The sequence below is a fragment of the Xenopus laevis genome, chromosome 5S (genome assembly GCF_017654675.1).
Source record: "Xenopus laevis strain J_2021 chromosome 5S, Xenopus_laevis_v10.1, whole genome shotgun sequence".
Classification (NCBI taxonomy): domain Eukaryota; kingdom Metazoa; phylum Chordata; class Amphibia; order Anura; family Pipidae; genus Xenopus; species Xenopus laevis.
In genome coordinates, this window is record NC_054380.1 from 143,090,033 (window position 1) to 143,115,816 (window position 25,784).

Below are 25,784 nucleotides of genomic sequence, written 5' to 3' on the forward strand. Positions count from 1 at the left end.
GACATCAGAACTCACTGTTTATAACTGATGACATCAGAACTCACCATTTATAAGGATATAATTTACAAGATATTCATGGCTTTTGTGTATTATAATAAGTTATCAGCTCCTTCTCCCCTATAGGATCTGTGGCCACTGTAACAGAAATGGTCATTTGAAGGATTAACTCTTGCCAAAAAGCAAGGCTGGACTGCTGTGCTGTGAGAGAATGGAAGGAGCCTTTATGTGATTGCTCTAAATCCAAGGTTTCCATCACGAGTCCCATGGTTAGCAAACAAGTACTGGGTGGGTCCAACCAAAGGAAGGTGTCGGCCCTGTGATCAGGTCCCTTGCAGAACCAATGGGAAATGGAGCAGGACTAGTAGCCAATGGGACGTTTGCTCTGAAACAGGTCCCTGTATTGTTACCTGCTGATATTGCAGCTATGGGTGGGCTTTGTATATTGTCCCTTCATTGGCTTAAATATTGTATTTCCCTATAGACCTCCCCATGGGTGCCATTGGGATCATTTGATTGGATGCTGATATTAAAGCCACACAGAGGGGTAGAAAGCTACAGATACCCCCGGGGGGCAGTTGGGCTCATTGCACATTAGGATTTGGCTCCTCCAGGGCCCCGTGGCTTCAGAGAAATGGAGGAGCTTGTGTTAATGTCCATTGACCTGTACGTGACAGTTATTCATAAATGACAGTCACTCCACCACATCTTCACTGAATGTCAGCAGCTCCATGATGAGACGCTCCAGCTGAGCAAATGAGGGTCTCAAGGGAGACTCTCTCTTCCAACACATGTTCATAATGCAGGAGACATTCTCCGGAGAGTCTCTGGGGGGCTGCAGGGTCCCCCCACCCATTAGTTCCATGACGTACTGCTCATTGGTTTTCTCTGTGGGAAAGTAAAGGAAGAAATGAGAATTCCCAGCTACTGCATTGTCTCTGTGTGATCCCCTCTTTATTGTGTGGGTGGGGTTCAGCCCACAGTCAGGGAAATACAGAGGAAGGTGCAGGGAGTCGCTATCACTGTACATATAGTAAATATGACTTCCTCCCAAAGTATGTTCTGCACCTTCTACTCAAAAATATCCACATATTGTAGAGAAACAAATTACTAAGTAATAATAATGATTGGCCATCAGTGCTTCAGCCAATGAGCTCTCGGCACTAGCCCCAAATCACTTGTCACTGGCCCGGGGCTAGTGCCGAGAAGCAAATTGCTTTTCATTTCACTGTTCTGCACGTTCTATGCAAAACTTTATCTTATTGTTTTTATAGTTTTTAAATGATTTGCCTTTTTTCAACTTTTATATAGGGGGTCATTGACCTCAGCAGTGTAAGTTACCCTTTAGGGTCCCTGTCTGGTCTCCTTGTTGTTAATTACTCACCTGGAAAAGGCATCTTCCCATAGGTCACAATCTCCACCAGTAACACTCCGAACGACCACACATCCGATTTACTGGAATACTTCTGCTCTGAGAAAACTTCTGGTGCCATCCACTTAATAGGGATCTTAGCATCTGCCAATAGGAGCAGAGAAGGGGATGAGTGATTCATTGGTGGGGAGGAAAGGAGATCTCACCATCAGCATGGGAAGGGGTTCTTTACTGTAAGGACAGTCAGGTTATGGGATTCCCTACCAAGAGAGGGGAATGAGTGATTCATTGGTGGGGAGGAAAGGAGATCTCACCATCAGCATGGGAAGGGGTTCTTTACTGTAAGGGCAGTCAGGTTATGGGATTCCCTACCAAGAGAGGAGAATGAGTGATTCATTGGTGGGGAGGAAAGGAGATTTCACCATCAGCATAGGAAGGGGTTCTTTACTGTAAGGGCAGTCAGGTTATGGGATTCCCTACCAAGAGAGGGGAATGAGTGATTCATTGGTGGGGAGGAAAGGAGATCTCACCATCAGCATAGAAAGGGGTTCTTTACTGTAAGGGCAGTCAGGTTATGGGATTCCCTACCAAGAGAGGGGAATGAGTGATTCATTGGTGGGGAGGAAAGGAGATCTCACCATCAGCATAGGAAGGGGTTCTGTACTGTAAGGGCAGTAAGGTTATGGGATTCCCTACCAAGAGAGGGGGGAATCAGTGATTCATTGGTGGGGAGGAAAGGAGATCTCACCATCAGCATAGGAAGGGGTTCTTTACTGTAAGGACAGTCAGGTTATGGGATTCCCTACCAAGAGAGGGGGAATGATTGATTCATTGGTGGGGGGGAAAGGAGATCAAACCATCAGCATAGGAAGGGGTTCTTTACTGTAAGGACAGTCAGGTTATGGGATTCCCTACCAAGAGAGGGGGGAATGAGTGATTCATTGGTGGGGAGGAGATCTCACCATCAGCATAGGAAGGGGTTCTTTACTGTAAGGACAGTCAGGTTATGGGATTCCCTACCAAGAGAGGGGGAATGAGTGATTCATTGGTGGGGAGGAAAGGAGATCTCACCATCAGCATAGGAAGGGGTTCTTTACTGTAAGGACAGTCAGGTTATGGGATTCCCTACCAAGAGAGGGGGAATGAGTGATTCATTGGTGGGGAGGAAAGGAGATCTCACCATCAGCATAGGAAGGGGTTCTTTACTGTAAGGACAGTCAGGTTATGGGATTCCCTACCAAGAGAGGGGGAATGAGTGATTCATTGGTGGGGAGGAAAGATCTCACCATCAGCATAGGAAGGGGTTCTTTACTGTAAGGACAATCAGGTTATGGGATTCCCTACCAAGAGAGGGGGAATGAGTGATTCATTGGTGGGGAGGAAAGGAGATCTCACCATCAGTATAGGAAGGGGTTCTTTACTGTAAGGACAGTCAGGTTATGGGACTCCCTATAAAGAGAGGGGGAATGAGTGATTCATTGGTGGGGAGGAAAGGAGATCTCACCATCAGTATAGGAAGGGGTTCTTTACTGTAAGGACAGTCAGGTTATGGGATTCCCTACCAAGAGAGGGGAATGAGTGATTCATTGGTGGGGAGGAAAGGAGATCTCACCATCAGCATAGGAAGGGGTTCTTTACTGTAAGGACAGTCAGGTTATGGGATTCCCTACCAAGAGAGGGGGGAATGAGTGATTCATTGGTGGGGAGGAGATCTCACCATCAGCATAGGAAGGGGTTCTTTACTGTAAGGGCAGTCAGGTTATGGGATTCCCTACCAAGAGAGGGGGAATGAGTGATTCATTGGTGGGGAGGAAAGGAGATCTCACCATCAGTATAGGAAGGGGTTCTTTACTGTAAGGACAGTCAGGTTATGGGATTCCCTACCAAGAGAGGGGGAATGAGTGATTCATTGGTGGGGAGGAAAGGAGATCTCACCATCAGCATAGGAAGGGGTTCTTTACTGTAAGGACAGTCAGGTTATGGGATTCCCTACCAAGAGAGGGGGAATCAGTGATTCATTGGTGGGGAGGAAAGGAGATTTCACCATCAGCATAGGAAGGGGTTCTTTACTGTAAGGGCAGTCAGGTTATGGGATTCCCTAGCAAGAGAGGGGAATGAGTGATTCATTGGTGGGGAGGAAAGGAGATCTCACCATCAGCATAGGAAGGGGTTCTTTACTGTAAGGGCAGTCAGGTTATGGGATTCCCTACCAAGAGAGGGGGAATGAGTGATTCATTGGTGGGGAGGAAAGGAGATCTCACCATCAGCATAGGAAGGGGTTCTTTACAGTAAGGACAGTCAGGTTATGGGAATCCTAACCAAGAGAGGGGGAATGAGTGATTCATTGGTGGGGAGGAAAGGAGATCTCACCATCAGCATAGGAAGGGGTTCTTTACTGTAAGGGCAGTCAGGTTATGGGATTCCCTACCAAGAGAGGGGGAATGAGTGATTCATTGGTGGGGAGGAAAGGAGATCTCACCATGAGCATAGGAAGGGGTTCTTTACTGTAAGGACAGTCAGGTTATGGGATTCCCTACCAAGAGAGGGGAATGAGTGATTCATTGGTGGGGAGGAAAGGAGATCTCACCATCAGTATAGGAAGGGGTTCTTTACTGTAAGGACAGTCAGGTTATGGGATTCCCTACCAAGAGAGGGGGGAATGAGTGATTCATTGGTGGAGAGGAAAGGAGATCTCACCATCAGTATAGGAAGGGGTTCTTTACTGTAAGGACAGTCAGGTTATGGGATTCCCTACCAAGAGAGGGGGAATGAGTGATTCATTGGTGGGGAGGAAAGGAGATCTCACCATCAGCATAGGAAGGGGTTCTTTACTGTAAGGACAGTCAGGTTATGGGATTCCCTACCAAGAGAGGGGGGAATGAGTGATTCATTGGTGGGGAGGAGATCTCACCATCAGCATAGGAAGGGGTTCTTTACTGTAAGGGCAGTCAGGTTATGGGATTCCCTACCAAGAGAGGGGGAATGAGTGATTCATTGGTGGGGAGGAAAGGAGATCTCACCATCAGCATAGGAAGGGGGTTCTTTACTGTAAGGACAGTCAGGTTATGGGATTCCCTACCAAGAGAGGGGGAATGAGTGATTCATTGGTGGGGAGGAAAGGAGATCTCACCATCAGCATAGGAAGGGGTTCTTTACTGTAAGGGCAGTCAGGTTATGGGATTCCCTACCAAGAGAGGGGGAATGAGTGATTCATTGGTGGGGAGGAAAGGAGATCTCACCATCAGCATAGGAAGGGGTTCTTTACTGTAAGGACAGTCAGGTTATGGGAATCCTACCAAGAGAGGGGAATGAGAGATTCATTGGTGGGGAGGAAAGGAGATCTCACCATCAGCATAGGAAGGGGTTCTTTACTGTAAGGACAGTCAGGTTATGGGATTCCCTACCAAGAGAGGGGGAATGAGTGATTCATTGGTGGGGAGGAAAGGAGATCTCACCATCAGCATAGGAAGGGGTTCTTTACTGTAAGGACAGTCAGGTTATGGGATTCCCTACCAAGAGAGGGGGAATGAGTGATTCATTGGTGGGGAGGAAAGGAGATCTCACCATCAGCATAGGAAGGGGTTCTTTACTGTAAGGACAGTCAGGTTATGGGAATCCTAACCAAGAGAGGGGGAATGAGAGATTCATTGGTGGGGAGGAAAGGAGATCTCACCATCAGCATAGGAAGGGGTTCTTTACTGTAAGGGCAGTCAGGTTATGGGATTCCCTACCAAGAGAGGGGGAATGAGTGATTCATTGGTGGGGAGGAAAGGAGATCTCACCATCAGCATAGGAAGGGGTTCTTTACTGTAAGGACAGTCAGGTTATGGGATTCCCTACCAAGAGAGGGGGAATGAGTGATTCATTGGTGGGGAGGAAAGGAGATCTCACCATCAGCATAGGAAGGGGTTCTTTACTGTAAGGGCAGTCAGGTTATGGGATTCCCTACCAAGAGAGGGGGAATGAGTGATTCATTGGTGGGGAGGAAAGGAGATCTCACCATCAGCATAGGAAGGGGTTCTTTACTGTAAGGACAGTCAGGTTATGGGATTCCCTACCAAGAGAGGGGGAATGAGTGATTCATTGGTGGGGAGGAAAGGAGATCTCACCATCAGCATAGGAAGGGGTTCTTTACTGTAAGGGCAGTCAGGTTATGGGATTCCCTACCAAGAGAGGGGGAATGAGTGATTCATTGGTGGGGAGGAAAGGAGATCTCACCATCAGCATAGGAAGGGGTTCTTTACAGTAAGGACAGTCAGGTTATGGGAATCCCTACCAAGAGAGGGGAATGAGAGATTCATTGGTGGGGAGGAAAGGAGATCTCACCATCAGCATAGGAAGGGGTTCTTTACTGTAAGGACAGTCAGGTTATGGGATTCCCTACCAAGAGAGGGGAATGAGAGATTCATTGGTGGGGAGGAAAGGAGATCTCACCATCAGCATAGGAAGGGGTTCTTTACTGTAAGGACAGTCAGGTTATGGGATTCCCTACCAAGAGAGGGGAATGAGAGATTCATTGGTGGGGAGGAAAGGAGATCTCACCATCAGCATAGGAAGGGGTTCTTTACTGTAAGGGCAGTCAGGTTATGGGATTCCCTACCAAGAGAGGGGGAATGAGTGATTCATTGGTGGGGAGGAAAGGAGATCTCACCATCAGCATAGGAAGGGGTTCTTTACTGTAAGGACAGTCAGGTTATGGGATTCCCTACCAAGAGAGGGGAATGAGAGATTCATTGGTGGGGAGGAAAGGAGATCTCACCATCAGCATAGGAAGGGGTTCTTTACTGTAAGGGCAGTCAGGTTATGGGATTCCCTACCAAGAGAGGGGGAATGAGTGATTCATTGGTGGGGAGGAAAGGAGATCTCACCATCAGCATAGGAAGGGGTTCTTTACTGTAAGGACAGTCAGGTTATGGGATTCCCTACCAAGAGAGGGGGAATGAGTGATTCATTGGTGGGGAGGAAAGGAGATCTCACCATCAGCATAGGAAGGGGTTCTTTACTGTAAGGGCAGTCAGGTTATGGGATTCCCTACCAAGAGAGGGGGAATGAGTGATTCATTGGTGGGGAGGAAAGGAGATCTCACCATCAGCATAGGAAGGGGTTCTTTACTGTAAGGACAGTCAGGTTATGGGATTCCCTACCAAGAGAGGGGGAATGAGTGATTCATTGGTGGGGAGGAAAGGAGATCTCACCATCAGCATAGGAAGGGGTTCTTTACTGTAAGGACAGTCAGGTTATGGGAATCCTAACCAAGAGAGGGGGAATGAGAGATTCATTGGTGGGGAGGAAAGGAGATCTCACCATCAGCATAGGAAGGGGTTCTTTACTGTAAGGGCAGTCAGGTTATGGGATTCCCTACCAAGAGAGGGGGAATGAGTGATTCATTGGTGGGGAGGAAAAGAGATCTCACCATCAGCATAGGAAGGGGTTCTTTACTGTAAGGACAGTCAGGTTATGGGATTCCCTACCAAGAGAGGGGGAATGAGTGATTCATTGGTGGGGAGGAAAGGAGATCTCACCATCAGCATAGGAAGGGGTTCTTTACTGTAAGGGCAGTCAGGTTATGGGATTCCCTACCAAGAGAGGGGGAATGAGTGATTCATTGGTGGGGAGGAAAGGAGATCTCACCATCAGCATAGGAAGGGGTTCTTTACTGTAAGGACAGTCAGGTTATGGGATTCCCTACCAAGAGAGGGGGAATGAGTGATTCATTGGTGGGGAGGAAAGGAGATCTCACCATCAGCATAGGAAGGGGTTCTTTACTGTAAGGACAGTCAGGTTATGGGATTCCCTACCAAGAGAGGGGAATGAGAGATTCATTGGTGGGGAGGAAAGGAGATCTCACCATCAGCATAGGAAGGGGTTCTTTACTGTAAGGACAGTCAGGTTATGGGATTCCCTACCAAGAGAGGGGAATGAGAGATTCATTGGTGGGGAGGAAAGGAGATCTCACCATCAGCATAGGAAGGGGTTCTTTACTGTAAGGGCAGTCAGGTTATGGGATTCCCTACCAAGAGAGGGGGAATGAGTGATTCATTGGTGGGGAGGAAAGGAGATCTCACCATCAGCATAGGAAGGGGTTCTTTACTGTAAGGACAGTCAGGTTATGGGATTCCCTACCAAGAGAGGGGAATGAGAGATTCATTGGTGGGGAGGAAAGGAGATCTCACCATCAGCATAGGAAGGGGTTCTTTACTGTAAGGGCAGTCAGGTTATGGGATTCCCTACCAAGAGAGGGGGAATGAGTGATTCATTGGTGGGGAGGAAAGGAGATCTCACCATCAGCATAGGAAGGGGTTCTTTACTGTAAGGACAGTCAGGTTATGGGATTCCCTACCAAGAGAGGGGGAATGAGTGATTCATTGGTGGGGAGGAAAGGAGATCTCACCATCAGCATAGGAAGGGGTTCTTTACTGTAAGGGCAGTCAGGTTATGGGATTCCCTACCAAGAGAGGGGGAATGAGTGATTCATTGGTGGGGAGGAAAGGAGATCTCACCATCAGCATAGGAAGGGGTTATTTACTGTAAGGACAGTCAGGTTATGGGATTCCCTACCAAGAGAGGGGGAATGAGTGATTCATTGGTGGGGAGGAAAGGAGATCTCACCATCAGCATAGGAAGGGGTTCTTTACTGTAAGGACAGTCAGGTTATGGGATTCCCTACCAAGAGAGGGGGAATGAGTGATTCATTGGTGGGGAGGAAAGGAGATGTGAAGGGGCAGCAAACTGGAAAATGAGGTTCAATGTTGATAAATGCAGGTTATGCACTTTGGCAAAAATAATATAAATGCAAGTTATACACTAAATGGCAGTGTGTTGGGAGTTTCCTTAAATGAGAAGGATCTTGGGGTCTTTGTAGATAACACGTTGTCTAATTTTGGGCAGTGTCATTCTGTGGCTACTAAAGCAAATAAAGTTCTTGTATAAAAAAGGGCATTAACTCAAGGGATGAAACCTAATTGTGTCTCTTTATAGGTCCCTGGTGAGGCCTCATCTGGAGTATGGGGGCAGTTTTGGACTCCAGTCCTTAAGAGGGATATAAATGAGCTGGAGAGAGTGCAGAGACTAAGTGCAACTAAACTGGTTAGAGGGAGGGAAGAGTTAAATTATGAGGGGAGACTGACAAGGTTGGGGTTGTTTTCTCTGGGGGAAAAAAGGCGCTTGTGAGGGGACATGATTAGACTTTACAAGTACATTAGAGGACATTATAGACAAATAGCAGGGGACCTTTTTACCCATAAAGAGAATCACGTACCAGAGGCCTCCCCTTCAGACTAGAGGAAAAGAAGTTTCATTTAAAGGAACAGAGTAGGGGGTTCATCACAGTGAGGACAGTGAGGTTGGGGAATGCACTGCCGGGTGATGATTCAGTTAATGACTATAAGAGGGACTTGGATGATTTCTTGGACAGACATAATACAAAGGCTATTGTGATACTAAGCTCTATAGTTAGTATAGATATGGGGATATATCATTTATGTGAAAGTAGGGAGGGGTGTGTGTATGGGGCTGGGTTTTCATTTGGAGGGGTTGGACTTGATGGACTTTGTCTTTTTTCAGCCCAATTTAACTATGTAACTATGTAACTACATGTGTATCCGTGTGTGTATATATGTGTGTATATATGTGTGTATATATGTGTGTATATATGTGTATATATATGTGTGTATATATGTGTATATATGTGTATATATGTGTGTGTGTGGCGGAGGAAGTGGGGGTGAGCTGGGCAACTGGATTTTCTCGGGTGCCCGGCCTCTGGCTGGTTTGGGGCTCATTCCAGGGATGGAGATACAGTGGATATATAGGGAATATAGGGAATCACCTGCGGATATGGCAATAGATGAGCTGTTCATAAAACGAGCCAATCCAAAGTCTCCAATTTTACAGGACAACATGGCGGAAAGCAGAATATTCTCAGTTCTCAGGTCTCGGTGAACACAAAGATTCTTCTCCATGTAATCCATCCCCTGGCAAATCTGCACCCCAGAAATACAAGAAACTGCACTTATTAACTGTAACTGATGAACCAGCCACACCTTATTCTCACTGGTCATTTGTACCCCAAATTTATATGACTCTGAATAGGAACATCCTCTGTATATATACATTCCTGCAGTCTTGTGCCTTTATATGGTCACAGAACAACCCCTCAGTGACTTCTAATATCCTTATCATTTACAGTAGGGGGTACATTATCCCTTATAATACATGAGTGATACTCAGAGTTCCCTGTATAACTCAGCCTGCAGCCTTGTGTCTTTATATGGTCACAGAACAACCCCTCAGTGACTTCTAATATCCTTATCATTTACAGTAGGGGGTACATTATCCCTTATAATACATGAGTGATAGTCAGAGTTCCCTGTATAACTCAGCCTGCAGCCTTGTGCCTTTATATGGTCACAGAACAACCCCTCAGTGACCTCTAATATCCTTATCATTTACAGTAGGGGGTACATTATCCCTTATAATACATGAGTGATACTCAGAGTTCCCTGTATAACTCAGCCTGCAGCCTTGTGCCTTTATATGGTCACAGAAGCCCTCAGTGACTTCTAATATCCTTATCATTTACAGTAGGGGGTACATTATCCCTTATAATACATGAGTGATACTCAGAGTTCCCTGTATAACTCAGCCTGCAGCCTTGTGCCTTTATATGGTCACAGAACAACCCCTCAGTGACTTCTAATATCCTTATCATTTACAGTAGGGGGTACATTATCCCTTATAATACATGAGTGATACTCAGAGTTCCCTGTATAACTCAGCCTGCAGCCTTGTGCCTTTATATGGTCACAGAACAACCCCTCAGTGACTTCTAATATCCTTATCATTTACAGTAGGGGGTACATTATCCCTTATAATACATGAGTGATACTTAGAGTTCCCTGTATAACTCAGCCTGCAGCCTTGTGCCTTTATATGGTCACAGAACAACCCCTCAGTGACTTCTAATATCCTTATCAGTTACAGTAGGGGGTACATTATCCCTTATAATACATGAGTGATACTCAGAGTTCCCTGTATAACTCAGCCTGCAGCCTTGTGTCTTTATATGGTCACAGAACAACCCCTCAGTGACTTCTAATATCCTTATCATTTACAGTAGGGGGTACATTATCCCTTATAATACATGAGTGATACTCAGAGTTCCCTGTATAACTCAGCCTGCAGCCTTGTGCCTTTATATGGTCACAGAACAACCCCGCAGTGACTTCTAATATCCTTATCATTTACAGTAGGGGGTACATTATCCCTTATAATACATGAGTGATACTCAGAGTTCCCTGTATAACTCAGCCTGCAGCCTTGTGCCTTTATATGGTCACAGAACAACCCCTCAGTGACTTCTAATATCCTTATCATTTACAGTAGGGGGTACATTATCCCTTATAATACATGAGTGATACTTAGAGTTCCCTGTATAACTCAGCCTGCAGCCTTGTGCCTTTATATGGTCACAGAACAACCCCTCAGTGACTTCTAATATCCTTATCAGTTACAGTAGGGGGTACATTATCCCTTATAATACATGAGTGATACTCAGAGTTCCCTGTTTAACTCAGCCTGCAGCCTTGTGTCTTTATATGGTCACAGAACAACCCCTCAGTGACTTCTAATATCCTTATCATTTACAGTAGGGGTACATTATCCCTTATAATACATGAGTGATACTCATAGAAGCAGTAGAACCCAGTAGAACATGTAGAAGCAGTAGATTCAGTAGAAGCAGCAGAACCCAGTAGAAGTGGTAGATCCAGTAGAACCAGTACAAGCTGTAAAACCCAGTAGAAACAGTAGATCTAGTAGAAGTAGTAGCAGCAGTAGATCCAGTAGAATCAGTATATCCAGTAGAAGCAGTAGAACCAATAGAAGCAATAGATCCAGTAGAACCCAGTAGAAGCAGTAGACCCAGTTGCAACAGTAGATCCAGTAGATCCAGTAGAACCAGTAGAAACAGTAGATACAGTAGAACCAGTAGATCCAGTACAACCAGTAGAAACAGTAGATCCAGTAGAAGCAGTTAGTCCAGTAGAAGTAGTAGCCACATTAGAAACAGCAGAACCCAGTAGATCCAGTAGAAGCAGTAGATCCAGTAGAAGCAGTATAACGCAGTAGAAGCATTAGAAGCAGTAGAAGCATTAGAAGCAGTACAACCATTAGAAGCAGTACAACCATTAGAAGCAGTAGAACCCAGTAGAAACAGTACAACCCAGTAGAAGCAGTAGAAGCAGTAGATCCTGGAGAAGCAGTACACCACAGTAGAAGCAGTAGATCCATTAGAACTAGTAGAACCAGTAGAACCCAGTAGAAGCAGTACAACGCAGTAGAAGCAGTAGAGGCAGTAGGACCCAGAAGAAGCAGTAGAAGCAGTAGGACCCAGTAGAAGCAGTAGATCCAGTAGGACCCAGTAGAAGCAGTATAAATAGTAGCAGAAGTATAAGCAGTAGAATGGGGCAGGGACTGACCTGTACAGAGAAATCCATCAGCTGCTGCAGCTCCAGGTCCCGGTTCTGCTGATGAGCTGAGAGAGAACAGACTGTGTATGAAATGCCTGGGAAATAGGAATATTCCTGGGTTTGGTGCAATGACAGTGTCTGTGCTGGGTCAGAACTTTTATTCCTCAGCCTGGGACTCTTCTTTTTTGTCACTTGTTTCTTTAAAGGGGATGTTCAACCTTCACATTTTTTAATTTTTTTACAGTTGAATGTTGGTGTGAGTGTGAGTGTGAGTGGAGCAGCTGAGTGATCCAGGTGCAGATTCTGTTCCATTAGTTGCTCCATTTCTCAGTAGGATCTATGGGGAATGTAAGTGTAACTAATGTATCAAGTTGCCTGGAGTGTTGGAAGATGAACTTCCCCTTTAATATGCTCCCATGTTCAGATATACAGTATATACAGTATATATATATATGTAGACATAATGACATATGTGCTGACACTTGCTAATGACTAATAGAACACTGTGCTTGTACAACTATAGTACAATACAGGTTCCTATATGTACTGGAATCAAGCTGAATTGAATTGATTGTTACTTTATACACGTTGCTCTGCACTACTCTATAGTGTTGCTGTAATAAGTCTTGTATGTTGTGCAGCAGCTCCCGGGAGTTGTTGAAGTTGTGTCTCATTGGACAGTGAAATGCAACGTTGGGGCACAACTGACAGTTGCCATTAGGGGGCAGTAGACACCACAGGTCTCACCTCTGAGATATCGTTTCAGGGTCCCCTTCTCCATATACTCAGTGACAATAAACACGGGGTTAGTCTGGAGACACACGGCATATAACTTCAGTAGCCTCTCATGACTCAACTTCCACATTGTGTCTGCTTCTCCATATAGAGACTGTTGTAACGACTGTGCTGTGACTGCAACGGAATCAACACTGTCATGCACCCCAACTCTATTGTATATTTATATATAGTTACATAGTTACATAGTTATATAGTTACATAGTTAAATTGGGTTGAAAAAAGCCAAAGTCCATCAAGTCCAACCCCTCCAAATGAAAACCCAGCCCCATACACACACCCCTCCCTACTGTCACATAAATGATATATCCCCATATCTATACTAACTATAGAGTTTAGTATCACAATAGCCTTTGTATTCTGTCTGTCCAAGAAATCATCCAAGTCCCTCTTATAGTCATTAACTGAATCATCACCCGGCAGTGCATTCCCCAACCTCACTGTTCTCACCCTGATGAAGATTCCTGTGCGGAATTGAAACGTTGGTCCACCAATAAACCTTTCAAAGATTTAATGTGTTGCTCAGTTTGATTGATTATGGAGTGCTGTCTACGATGGAGATGTCTGTAAAAGTTTACGGCCTGGCACCCAGCATTTGGACTACTCTTTTTGTTGTGCGTTCCTAATTCAGTTGGATTCCCTTATATATTTATATCTAGTGATCATATCCCCTTATATATTTATATATAGTGATCATATCCCCTTATATATTTATATCTAGTGATCATATCCCCTTATATATTTATATATAGTGATCATATCCCCCTTATTATTATCTATGATCATATCCCCTTATATATTTATATATAGTGATCATATCCCCCTTATATATTTATATCTATATTTATATATAGTGATCATATCCCCTTATATATTTATATCTAGGATCATATCCCCTTATATATTTATATATAGTGATCATATCCCTTATATATTTATATATAGTGATCATATCCCCCTTATATAGTTATATATAGTGATCATATCCCCTTATATATTTATATATAGTGATCATATCCCCTTATATATTTATATATAGTGATCATATCCCCTTATATATTTATATATAGTGATCATATCCCCTTATATATTTATATATAGTGATCATATCCCCTTATATATTTATATATAGTGATCATATCCCCTTATATATTTATATTTAGTGATCATATCCCCTTATATATTTATATATAGTGATCATATCCAATTATATATTTATATATAGTGATCATATCCCCTTATATATTTATATATAGTGATCATATCCAATTATATATTTATATATAGTGATCATATCCCTTATATATTTATATATAGTGATCATATCCCCTTATATATTTATATATAGTGATCATATCCCCTTATATATTTATATATAGTGATCATATCCCCTTATATATTTATATATAGTGATCATATCCCCCTTATATATTTATATATAGTGATCATATCCCCCTTATATATTTATATATAGTGATCATATCCCCCTTATATATTTATATATAGTGATCATATCCCCCTTATATATTTATATATAGTGATCATATCCCTTATATATTTATATATAGTGATCATATCCCCTTATATATTTATATATAGTGATCATATCCCCTTATATATTTAATTATAGTGATCATATCCCCTTATATATTTATATATAGTGATCATATCCCCTTTTATATTTGTATATAGTGATCATATCCCCTTATATATTTATATATAGTGATCATATCCCCTTATATATTTATACATAGTGATCATATCCCCCTTATATATTTATATATAGTGATCATATCCCCTTATATATTTATATATAGTGATCATATCCCCTTATATATTTATATATAGTGATCATATCCCTTATATATTTATTATAGTGATCATATCCCCCTTATATATTTATATATAGTGATCATATCCCTTATATATTTATATATAGTGATCATGTCCCCTTATATATTTATATATAGTGATCATGTCCCCTTATATATTTATATATAGTGATCATATCCCCCTTATATATTTATATATAGTGATCATATCCCCTTATATATTTATATATAGTGATCATGTCCCCTTATATATTTATATATAGTGATCATATCCCCTTATATATTTATATATAGTGATCATATCCCCCTATATATTTATATATGGTGATCATATCCCCCTTATATATTTATATATAGTGATCATGTCCCCTTATATATTTATATATAGTGATCATATCCCCTTATATATTTATATATAGTGATCATATCCCCCTTATATATTTATATATAGTGATCATATCCCCTTATATATTTATATATAGTGATCATATCCCCTTATATATTTATATATAGTGATCATGTCCCCTTATATATTTATATATAGTGATCATATCCCCCTTATATATTTATATATAGTGATCATATCCCCTTATATATTTATATATAGTGATCATGTCCCCTTATATATTTATATATAGTGATCATATCCCCTTATATATTTATATATAGTGATCATATCCCCTTATATATTTATATATAGTGATCATATCCCCCTTATATATTTATATATAGTGATCATGTCCCCTTATATATTTATATATAGTGATCATATCCCCCTTATATATTTATATATAGTGATCATATCCCCTTATATATTTATACAGTATATAATAATAATTGGAGATGGTAGAAAGAAGGACAGATAAGGTAGTTAAGGGGAATCTCTGCACTGCCCTTTCTGTCCTTCTTTGTACAGACTCCAGTAATATCCCATTCCAGCACTGGGACCCACAACTCTATGACGTATTATAGATGGGGCATTACCAGTGCTGAGCAAAGTGGACGACTCTCTCTCCTGTGAATCTATAGAACTTCCAACAAAGAACAAGATGGGTTAAGTAATGGGGTACAGGTGTAAGTGGGGTTAAGTAATGGGGTACAGGGGTAAGTGGGGTTAAGTAATGGGGTACAGGAGTAAGTGGGGTTAAGTAATGGGGTACAGGGGTAACTGGGGTTAAGTAATGGGGTACAGGGGTAACTGGGGTTAAGTAATGGGGTACAGGGGTAAGTGGGGTTAAGTAATGGGGTACAGGGGTAAGTGTAGTTAAGTAATGGGGTACAGGAGTAAGTGGGGTTAAGTAATGGGGTACAGGGGTAACTGGGGTTAAGTAATGGGGTACAGGGGTAAATGGGGTTAAGTAATGGGGTACAGGGGTAACTGGGGTTAAGTAATGGTTTACAGGTGTAAGTGGGGTTAAGTAATGGGGTACAGGGGTAAGTGGGGTTAAGTAATGGGGTACAGGGGTAAGTGGGGTTAAGTAATGGGGTACAGGTGTAAGTGGGGTTAAGTAATGGGGTACAGGGGTAAGTGGGGTTAAGTAATGGGGATATAATTGGGATTACCTTGTAGTTCCTTAACTGCCACTTTGGTGGTGCCGTTCCATTTCCCAAGCCAAACGAGGCCGAAGCTTCCTCTGCCCAATTGTTTGATCCTCTCGATGGAGTTGGGGCTGATTTCCAGTTTATCGACAGTCGAGTGGGAGAGACTGGGCATACTGGGCTCGTCCAACTGCAGGAACAGAACACTCTCATTCTTATTGGATCTAGTGGGGGATTTGGACTTTTTTTGGTATTATTGTTCATCAAGTTACACAATGTACAAATATTACCTGATCACCCATTTGGTCTTCCAAGAATATATAATGGGGTGTCTGCCCCAAAGCTCACCCTAATGCCCTCTGTCTGGACCTCTGAACTCTCCATATAGGGCCAGTATTACAGCCAATGAGAAGCTCCTGCTGTGTTTGTGATGGGTGGCAAAATTAAATAGGAGGGAGGTGCCATACAGCAGATCCCACAGCATGGGGAGAAGCCTCAGTACAATGAGCTGCTCTTTATCTCACAGCCCAACAGGCTGCAGCTGGGGGAAGGGTAGGGATTATTTATACATAGGAGTGGACTTATTGATTTATTCGGATTGTGATCGTAAGAGGGGAGATACTGTCCCTTTAATGATCAGCACAAGTCTATTCAGTGGAAATGGCCATATGAGTTTTTCAGCCCCTCTGTTTCACAATCCTACCAGAACCCCCAAACCTAGACAGTATTTAACCCTTTCTTACCCGCACACAGGGTTTGTCCAGTCGAGTGCACAGCCCATCGCTCTGCTGCTGATAATAGTCCACCAGACTCCGCAGGGTCTGAAATGCCGCCCGGTCCACCAGGTAAAATGCCAACTTGGACTGAGAGATCCTGTAATGTCGCACTGTCACATCCACACGCACTGCAAACACAGGGTTAATGTCAGCAGCACTGCAAACACAGGGTTAATATCAGCAGCACTGCAAACACAGGGTTAATATCAGCGGCACTGCAAACAAAGGGTTAATATCAGCGGCACTGCAAACAAAGGGTTAATATCAGCGGCACTGCAGAATGGAACATTAAAGGTAAACTATACCCCCAAAATGAACACTTAAGCAACAGATAGTTCATATCATATTAAGTGGCATATTAAAGAATCTTACCAAACTGAAATATATATGTAAGTAAATATTGTCCTTTTACATCTCTTGTCTTGAGCCACCATTTTGTGATGGTCTGTGTGCTGCCTCAAAGATCACCTGACCAGAAATACTGCAGCTCTAACTGTAACAGAAAGAGATCACCTGACCAGAAATACTGCAGCTCTAACTGTAACAGGAAGAGATCACCTGACCAGAAATACTGCAGCTCTAACTGTAACAGGAAGAGATCACCTGACCAGAAATACTGCAGCTCTAACTGTAACAGGAAGAGATCACCTGACCAGAAATACTGCAGCTCTAACTGTAACAGGAAGAGATCACCTGACCAGAAATACTGCAGCTCTAAATGTAACAGGAAGAGATCACCTGACCAGAAATACTGCAGCTCTAAATGTAACAGGAAGAGATCACCTGACCAGAAATACTGCAGCTCTAACTGTAACAGGAAGAGATCACCTGACCAGAAATACTGCAGCTCTAACTGTAACAGGAAGAGGTCACCTGACCAGAAATACTGCAGCTCACTCTAACAGGAAGAGATCACCTGACCAGAAATACTGCAGCTCTCACTGTAACAGGAAGAGATCACCTGATCAGAAATACTGCAGCTCTCACTGTAACAGGAAGAGATCACCTGACCAGAAATACTGCAGCTCTCACTGTAACAGGAAGAGATCACCTGACCAGAAATACTGCAGCTCTCACTGTAACAGGAAGAGATCACCTGACCAGAAATACTGCAGCTCTCACTGTAACAGGAAGAGATCACCTGACCAGAAATACTGCAGCTCTAACTGTAACAGGAAGAGATCACCTGACCAGAAATACTGCAGCTCTCACTGTAACAGGAAGAGATCACCTGATCAGAAATACTGCAGCTCTAACTGTAACAGGAAGAGATCATCTGATCAGAAATACTGCAGCTCTAACTGTAACAGGAAGAGATCAGCTGACCAGAAATACTGCAGCTCTAACTGTAGCAGGAAGAGATCACCTGACCAGAAATACTGCAGCTCTAACTGTAACAGGAAGAGATCACCTGACCAGAAATACTGCAGCTCTAACTGTAACAGGAAGAGCTCACCTGACCAGAAATACTGCAGCTCTAACTGTAACAGGAAGAGATCACCTGACCAGAAATACTGCAGCTCTAACTGTAACAGGAAGAGATCACCTGACCAGAAATACTGCAGCTCTAACTGTAACAGGAAGAGATCACCTGACCAGAAATACTGCAGCTCTAACTGTAACAGGAAGAGATCACCTGACCAGAAATACTGCAGCTCTAAATGTAACAGGAAGAGATCACCTGACCAGAAATACTGCAGCTCTAACTGTAACAGGAAGAGATCACCTGACCAGAAATACTGCAGCTCTAACTGTAACAGGAAGAGGTCACCTGACCAGAAATACTGCAGCTCACTCTAACAGGAAGAGATCACCTGACTAGAAATACTGCAGCTCTCACTGTAACAGGAAGAGATCACCTGATCAGAAATACTGCAGCTCTCACTGTAACAGGAAGAGATCACCTGACCAGAAATACTGCAGCTCTCACTGTAACAGGAAGAGATCACCTGACCAGAAATACTGCAGCTCTCACTGTAACATACCTCCCAACATTTTGGAAGTAAAAAGAGGGACAAAAATGTTTTTTCCGCATGTAGCGCAGCAATTTTTTGACCACACCCCTTTCTGTGGCCACACCCCATAATTACCATGTTTGTTTTACAAAATTTGGCAGGTTATGAAAGTTTGAAAATATTTCTCCTTATCTAAAATGTTTTTGTGTCTCAAAATTGTTACAAAGTATCTTATTTGCACCTGTGGCTGTTCTGGGCTCTCTGCTAAAAGCCAATTAAGTGAGAAACATTGTTTCTTTTTCTGGCTGTTCAGTGCAGAGAAAAGAGGGACTTTCCAGTACAAATGAGGGACTGCGGGTTGAGCTATCAAAAGAGGGACTGTCCCTCCGAAAAAGGGACAGTTGGGAGGTATGCTGTAACAGGAAGAGATCACCTGACCAGAAATACTGCAGCTCTAACTGTAACAGGAAGAGATCACCTGACCAGAAATACTGCAGCTCTCACTGTAACAGGAAGAGATCACCTGACCAGAAATACCGCAGCTCTAACTGTAACAGGAAGAGATCATCTGATCAGAAATACTGCAGCTCTAACTGTAACAGGAAGAGGTCACCTGATCAGAAATACTGCAGCTCTAACTGTAACAGGAAGAGATCAGCTGACCAGAAATACTGCAGCTCTCCTGTAACAGGAAGCGATCACCTGACCAGAAATACTGCAGCTCTCACTGTAACGGGAAGAGATCACCTGACCAGAAATACTGCAGCTCTCACTGTAACAGGAAGAGATCACCTGACCAGAAATACTGCAGCTCTCACTGTAACAGGAAGAGATCACCTGACCAGAAATACCGCAGCTCTAACTGTAACAGGAAGAGATCACCTGACCAGAAATACTGCAGCTCTAACTGTAACAGGAAGAGATCAGCTGACCAGAAATACTGCAGCTCTCCTGTAACAGGAAGCGATCACCTGACCAGAAATACTGCAGCCCTCACTGTAACGGGAAGAGATCACCTGACCAGAAATACTGCAGCTCTCACTGTAACAGGAAGAGATCACCTGACCAGAAATACTGCAGCTCTCACTGTAACAGGAAGAGATCACCTGACCAGAAATACCGCAGCTCTAACTGTAACAGGAAGAGATCACCAGACCAGAAATACTGCAGGTCTAACTGTAACAGGAAGAGATCACCTGACCAGAAATACTGCAGCTCTAACTGTAACAGGAAGAGGTCACCTGACCAGAAATACTGCAACTCTAACTGTAACAGGAAGAGATCACCTGACCAGAAATACTGCAGCTCTAACTGTAACAGGAAGAGATCACCTGACCAGAAATACTACAGCTCTAACTGTAACAGGAAGAGATCACCTGACCAGAAATACTGCAGCTCTAACTGTAACAGGAAGAGATCACCTGACCAGAAATACTGCAGCTCTCACTGTAACAGGAAGAGATCACCTGACCAGAAATACTGCAGCTCTCACTGTAACAGGAAGAGATCACCTGACCAGAAATACTGCAGCTCTCACTGTAACAGGAAGAGATCACCTGACCAGAAATACCGCAGCTCTAACTGTAACAGGAAGAGATCACCAGACCAGAAATACTGCAGGTCTAACTGTAACAGGAAGAGATCACCTGACCAGAAATACTGCAGCTCTAACTGTAACAGGAAGAGGTCACCTGACCAGAAATACTGCAACTCTAACTGTAACAGGAAGAGATCACCTGACCAGAAATACTGCAGCTCTAACTGTAACAGGAAGAGATCACCTGACCAGAAATACTACAGCTCTAACTGTAACAGGAAGAGATCACCTGACCAGAAATACTGCAGCTCTAACTGTAACAGGAAGAGATCACCTGACCAGAAATACTGCAGCTCTCACTGTAACAGGAAGAGATCACCTGACCAGAAATACTGCAGCTCTCACTGTAACAGGAAGAGATCACCTGACCAGAAATACTGCAGCTCTCACTGTAACAGGAAGAGATCACCTGACCAGAAATACCGCAGCTCTAACTGTAACAGGAAGAGATCACCAGACCAGAAATACTGCAGGTCTAACTGTAACAGGAAGAGATCACCTGACCAGAAATACTGCAGCTCTAACTGTAACAGGAAGAGGTCACCTGACCAGAAATACTGCAACTCTAACTGTAACAGGAAGAGATCACCTGACCAGAAATACTGCAGCTCTAACTGTAACAGGAAGAGATCACCTGACCAGAAATACTACAGCTCTAACTGTAACAGGAAGAGATCACCTGACCAGAAATACTGCAGCTCTAACTGTAACAGGAAGAGATCACCTGACCAGAAATACTGCAGCTCTCACTGTAACAGGAAGAGATCACCTGACCAGAAATACTGCAGCTCTCACTGTAACAGGAAGAGATCACCTGACCAGAAATACTGCAGCTCTCACTGTAACAGGAAGAGATCACCTGACCAGAAATACCGCAGCTCTAACTGTAACAGGAAGAGATCACCAGACCAGAAATACTGCAGGTCTAACTGTAACAGGAAGAGATCACCTGACCAGAAATACTGCAGCTCTAACTGTAACAGGAAGAGGTCACCTGACCAGAAATACTGCAACTCTAACTGTAACAGGAAGAGATCACCTGACCAGAAATACTGCAGCTCTAACTGTAACAGGAAGAGATCACCTGACCAGAAATACTACAGCTCTAACTGTAACAGGAAGAGATCACCTGACCAGAAATACTGCAGCTCTAACTGTAACAGGAAGAGATCACCTGACCAGAAATACTGCAGCTCTCACTGTAACAGGAAGAGATCACCTGACCAGAAATACTGCAGCTCTCACTGTAACAGGAAGAGATCACCTGACCAGAAATACTGCAGCTCTCACTGTAACAGGAAGAAGTGTGGAATCAAAAGACATTGGCTCATGTGACCCAACGTGTTTGGTTTGTTTTTGTGCACAGTGAATCCTACGATCCCAGGGGGTGGCCCTTATTTTTTAAAATGGCACATACTAATAGACAAGTATATTATTATGAAAATGGTTTATTTACATGAAGCAGGGTTTTACACATGAGCTGTTTTATGCAATATCTTTTTATAGAGACCTACATTGTTTGGGGGTATAGTTTTCCTTTAAAGGGATACTGCCATTGGGAAAAATCTTTTTTTTTAAAACACAGGTGACCCTCAGGTGCCTCCAGTCATGTGACTTGTGCTCTGATAAACTTCAGTCTTTACTGCTGTACTGCAAGTTGGACCAATATCACCCCCAGCAGCCAAACAACAGAACAATGGGAAGGTAACCAGATAGCAGCTCCCTAACACAAGATAACAGCTGCCTGGTAGATCTAAGAACAACACTCAATAGTAAAATCTAGGTCCCACTGAGACACATTCAGTTACATTGAGTAGGAGAAACAACAGGCTGCCAGAAAGCAGTTCCATCCTAAAGTGCTGGCTCTTTCTGAAATCACATGACCAGGCAAAATGACCTGAGATGCACCTACACACCAATATTACAACTAAATACACTTGCTGCTTCAGGAATGACATTTTATATTGTACAGTCAATTATTTGCAGTGTAAACAGTGTCATTTAGAAATAAAAACTACACTATAGAATCATGATGAATCCCTTTAAAGAGAATATTGTAGCCAGTGAAATGAGAGTTAACTCTCCTGTGTCAGCAGTATGGCAGCTCCCACGTACCAGACAGATAATAACAGGCAGAGTCTTCATTGTTCCAGACCAGGAATGAGCCGGAGCTGTTTGGTTCCTGCAGGAGGTACCGCTTGGCATCCATTTTCTTTATGCACCCGAAGTACCAGCTGCAGATACCAGAGAATCACTCATTAACCCACTGCTCCCAACATAGACTGGCACAGACATCTCTTATACAATTCTACTGCCAGTCTGTCCTATTCCTACTGTCACCCTCTTCTCTCTCACTGCCAGTCTGTCTCATTCCTACTGTCACCTCCTTCTCTCTCACTGTCAGTCTGTCTCATTCCTACTGTCACCCCTTCTCTCTCACTGTCAGTCTCTCCTATTCCTACTGTCACCCCTTCTCTCTCACTGTCAGTCTGTCTCATTCCTACTGTCACCCCTTCTCTCTCACTGTCAGTCTGTCCTATTCCTACTGTCACCTCCTTCTCTCTCACTGTCAGTCTGTCTCATTCCTACTGTCACCCCTTCTCTCTCACTGCCAGTCTGTCTCATTCCTACTGTCACCTCCTTCTCTCTCACTGTCAGTCTGTCTCATTCCTACTGTCACCCCTTCTCTCTCACTGTCAGTCTCTCCTATTCCTACTGTCACCTCCTTCTCTCTCACTGTCAGTCTGTCTCATTCCTACTGTCACCCCTTCTCTCTCACTGCCAGTCTGTCTCATTCCTACTGTCACCTCCTTCTCTCTCACTGTCAGTCTGTCTCATTCCTACTGTCACCCCTTCTCTCTCACTGTCAGTCTGTCTCATTCCTACTGTCACCTCCTTCTCTCTCACTGTCAGTCTGTCTCATTCCTACTGTCACCCCTTCTCTCTCACTGTCAGTCTGTCTCATTCCTACTGTCACCTCCTTCTCTCTCACTGTCAGTCTGTCTCATTCCTACTGTCACCCCTTCTCTCTCACTGTCAGTCTGTCTCATTCCTACTGTCACCCCTTCTCTCTCACTGTCAGTCTCTCCTATTCCTACTGTCACCCCTTCTCTCTCACTGTCAGTCTGTCCTATTCCTACTGTCACCTCCTTCTCTCTCACTGTCAGTCTCTCCTATTCCTACTGTCACCTCCTTCTCTCTCACTGTCAGTCTGTCTCATTCCTACTGTCACCTCCTTCTCTCTCACTGTCAGTCTGTCTCATTCCTACTGTCACCCCTTCTCTCTCACTGTCAGTCTGTCCTATTCCTACTGTCACCTCCTTCTCTCTCACTGTCAGTCTGTCTCATTCCTACTGTCACCTCCTTCTCTCTCACTGCCAGTCTGTCTCATTCCTACTGTCACCCCTTCTCTCTCACTGTCAGTCTGTCCTATTCCTACTGTCACCTCCTTCTCTCTCACTGTCAGTCTGTCTCATTCCTACTGTCACCTCCTTCTCTCTCACTGCCAGTCTGTCTCATTCCTACTGTCACCCCTTCTCTCTCACTGTCAGTCTCTCCTATTCCTACTGTCACCCCTTCTCTCTCACTGTCAGTCTGTCCTATTCCTACTGTCACCTCCTTCTCTCTCACTGTCAGTCTGTCTCATTCCTACTGTCACCCCTTCTCTCTCACTGTCAGTCTCTCCTATTCCTACTGTCACCGCGTTCTCTCTCACTGTCAGTCTGTCCCATTCCTACTGTCACCCTGTTCTCTCTCACTGTCAGTCTGTCCCATTCCTACTGTCACCCCGTTCTCTCTCACTGCCAGTCTGTCCCATTCCTACTGTCACCCTCTGCTCTCTCGCTGCCAGTCTGTCCCATTCCTACTGTCACCCCGTTCTCTCTCACTGTCAGTCTGTCCCATTCCTACTGTCACCTCCTTCTCTCTCACTGTCAGTCTGTCCCATTCCTACTGTCACCTCCTTCTCTCTCACTGTCAGTCTATCCCATTCCTACTGTCACCCCCTTCTCTCTCACTGTCAGTTTGTCCCATTCGTACCCTGTATGTTCAGTTTCCATGGACCCCCCTGTAGTTTGGGGCAACTTACTCCTCAGCTTCCAGACTCCCTGTGTCGGCCAGGAAACTCTTGGGGATGTATCCAGTTTGGGTCAGGCCCCTCTCATTCATCCTCTGTACAAAGGCCCAGTCCCCCTTGGTGTGAATGACCTTGAGGTGGTCCCCTCTCTGCACCTTCATGTCCCCCACTGAGCTATTAGTGTAGCTGTAGATGGAGACCTTGTCGGCCCTACTCCACTGCAGGGATGGTGCTGCCATACTGGAATTGACTCTGCCCTGGGCACTTGGTTCCTCAGGAGATGGATTTTGGGGCACATGTATAATGTGGGGCTCAATCTTTATACCATTGTTTGTTGTGTCTTGGGGGTCAAAGCCTGCGTTATCCTTCCCTTGCCCCCTGTATGCCGAGTTGTGCCCCTCTGTGCCCCTATGATTCCTCCAGACCAGACGAGTCTCTGTTGTGCCTTTACCTGTCGCCTCCTTCCTCTGTGCCCCCTGCCCCTTCTCACCTGTGTCTGGCACTGGGGGTGGGAGATGCCCAGGGTGGCCCCGGTAGAACTTGGATGAGGGGCCCTGGGGCCGGGCTGCTGATTCAGACTCCTGACAGGGGGCGCAGGGGCAGCAGGGGCAGATTCTCTTGCAGATTTGTAGCCCCATAATGTCCCGGGCTGATGTGACACGAGGAAGTCCTGGGAAACTTCTCCCCAACAGGAGGGTGTGTCTGTGTCTCACCTTCATACCTGCATGGCCCCGCCCCCTCCTGGCACCTCCCACTCCTACTGGAGCTCTGATTTCCTCAGCTATTGGCCCCTGTGGCCCCTGGGAGCAGTAATAGCCAACACAAGCCCAGGAGGGGCCCCATGGTACTGCCAGTGTGTTCCTGCTTTATATACTCACAACTATACAGTATATAGAGAATAGGAATTGCTCCTCCCCCAACCCTTTCTGCTCTGTCTCTCTGGATAAGAGAATCCTGCAGGGGTCCCACAGTGAAATCATTCCAGGGCCCCAATCCCTCATCTATAAATCCTCTCTTGGATCAGTCAGGGCTTTACCCTTGTGGGGCTGAGGAATTTGGGGGCTCCTTTCAAAAGCTGGATCCCCTCCCCCAGACTGTTTTGTCTCTACATTGACCCAAAGTGGGTTCCCTCTGTCTCTATCTGAGAATCTTCCCCTGGCAGAACCTGCTGAACTGGATCTGTGACATGCGAGAGTTAACTTGCCCTTAACTGTCAAGTGCCTGGACCAGTGCCCTAGAAGAAAGGGAGTGGGCGTGGCCTTGATATTTAGGGGGCGGTAGAGCGAGACCGGGTTCTGACTGTCAGGCACATAAAGGGCAACTTAACCGATACAAAGCTGCATCAGAATAAGAGAAAATGTCAGTCTCAGGTGTGGC

The 25,784-nt window shown here is 44.3% G+C and overlaps 1 protein-coding gene across 1 annotated transcript; it reads right to left on the minus strand.

Moving 5' to 3' along the window:
- Positions 1-23: 23 nt before the first annotated feature.
- On the minus strand, positions 24-25,334 carry LOC108717526 (tyrosine-protein kinase SRK2-like). Its single transcript, XM_041565161.1, has 9 exons — positions 24,420-25,334; positions 22,448-22,566; positions 16,748-16,908; positions 16,029-16,194; positions 12,586-12,750; positions 11,848-11,903; positions 9,198-9,351; positions 1,382-1,513; positions 24-885 (listed from the first exon to the last, which is right to left on the minus strand). The coding sequence occupies exons 1-9, from the start codon at positions 25,124-25,126 to the stop codon at positions 692-694; spliced, it is 1,854 nt and encodes a 617-aa protein (XP_041421095.1). The 5' UTR covers positions 25,127-25,334; the 3' UTR covers positions 24-691.
- Between the last annotated feature and the right edge of the window lie 450 nt (positions 25,335-25,784).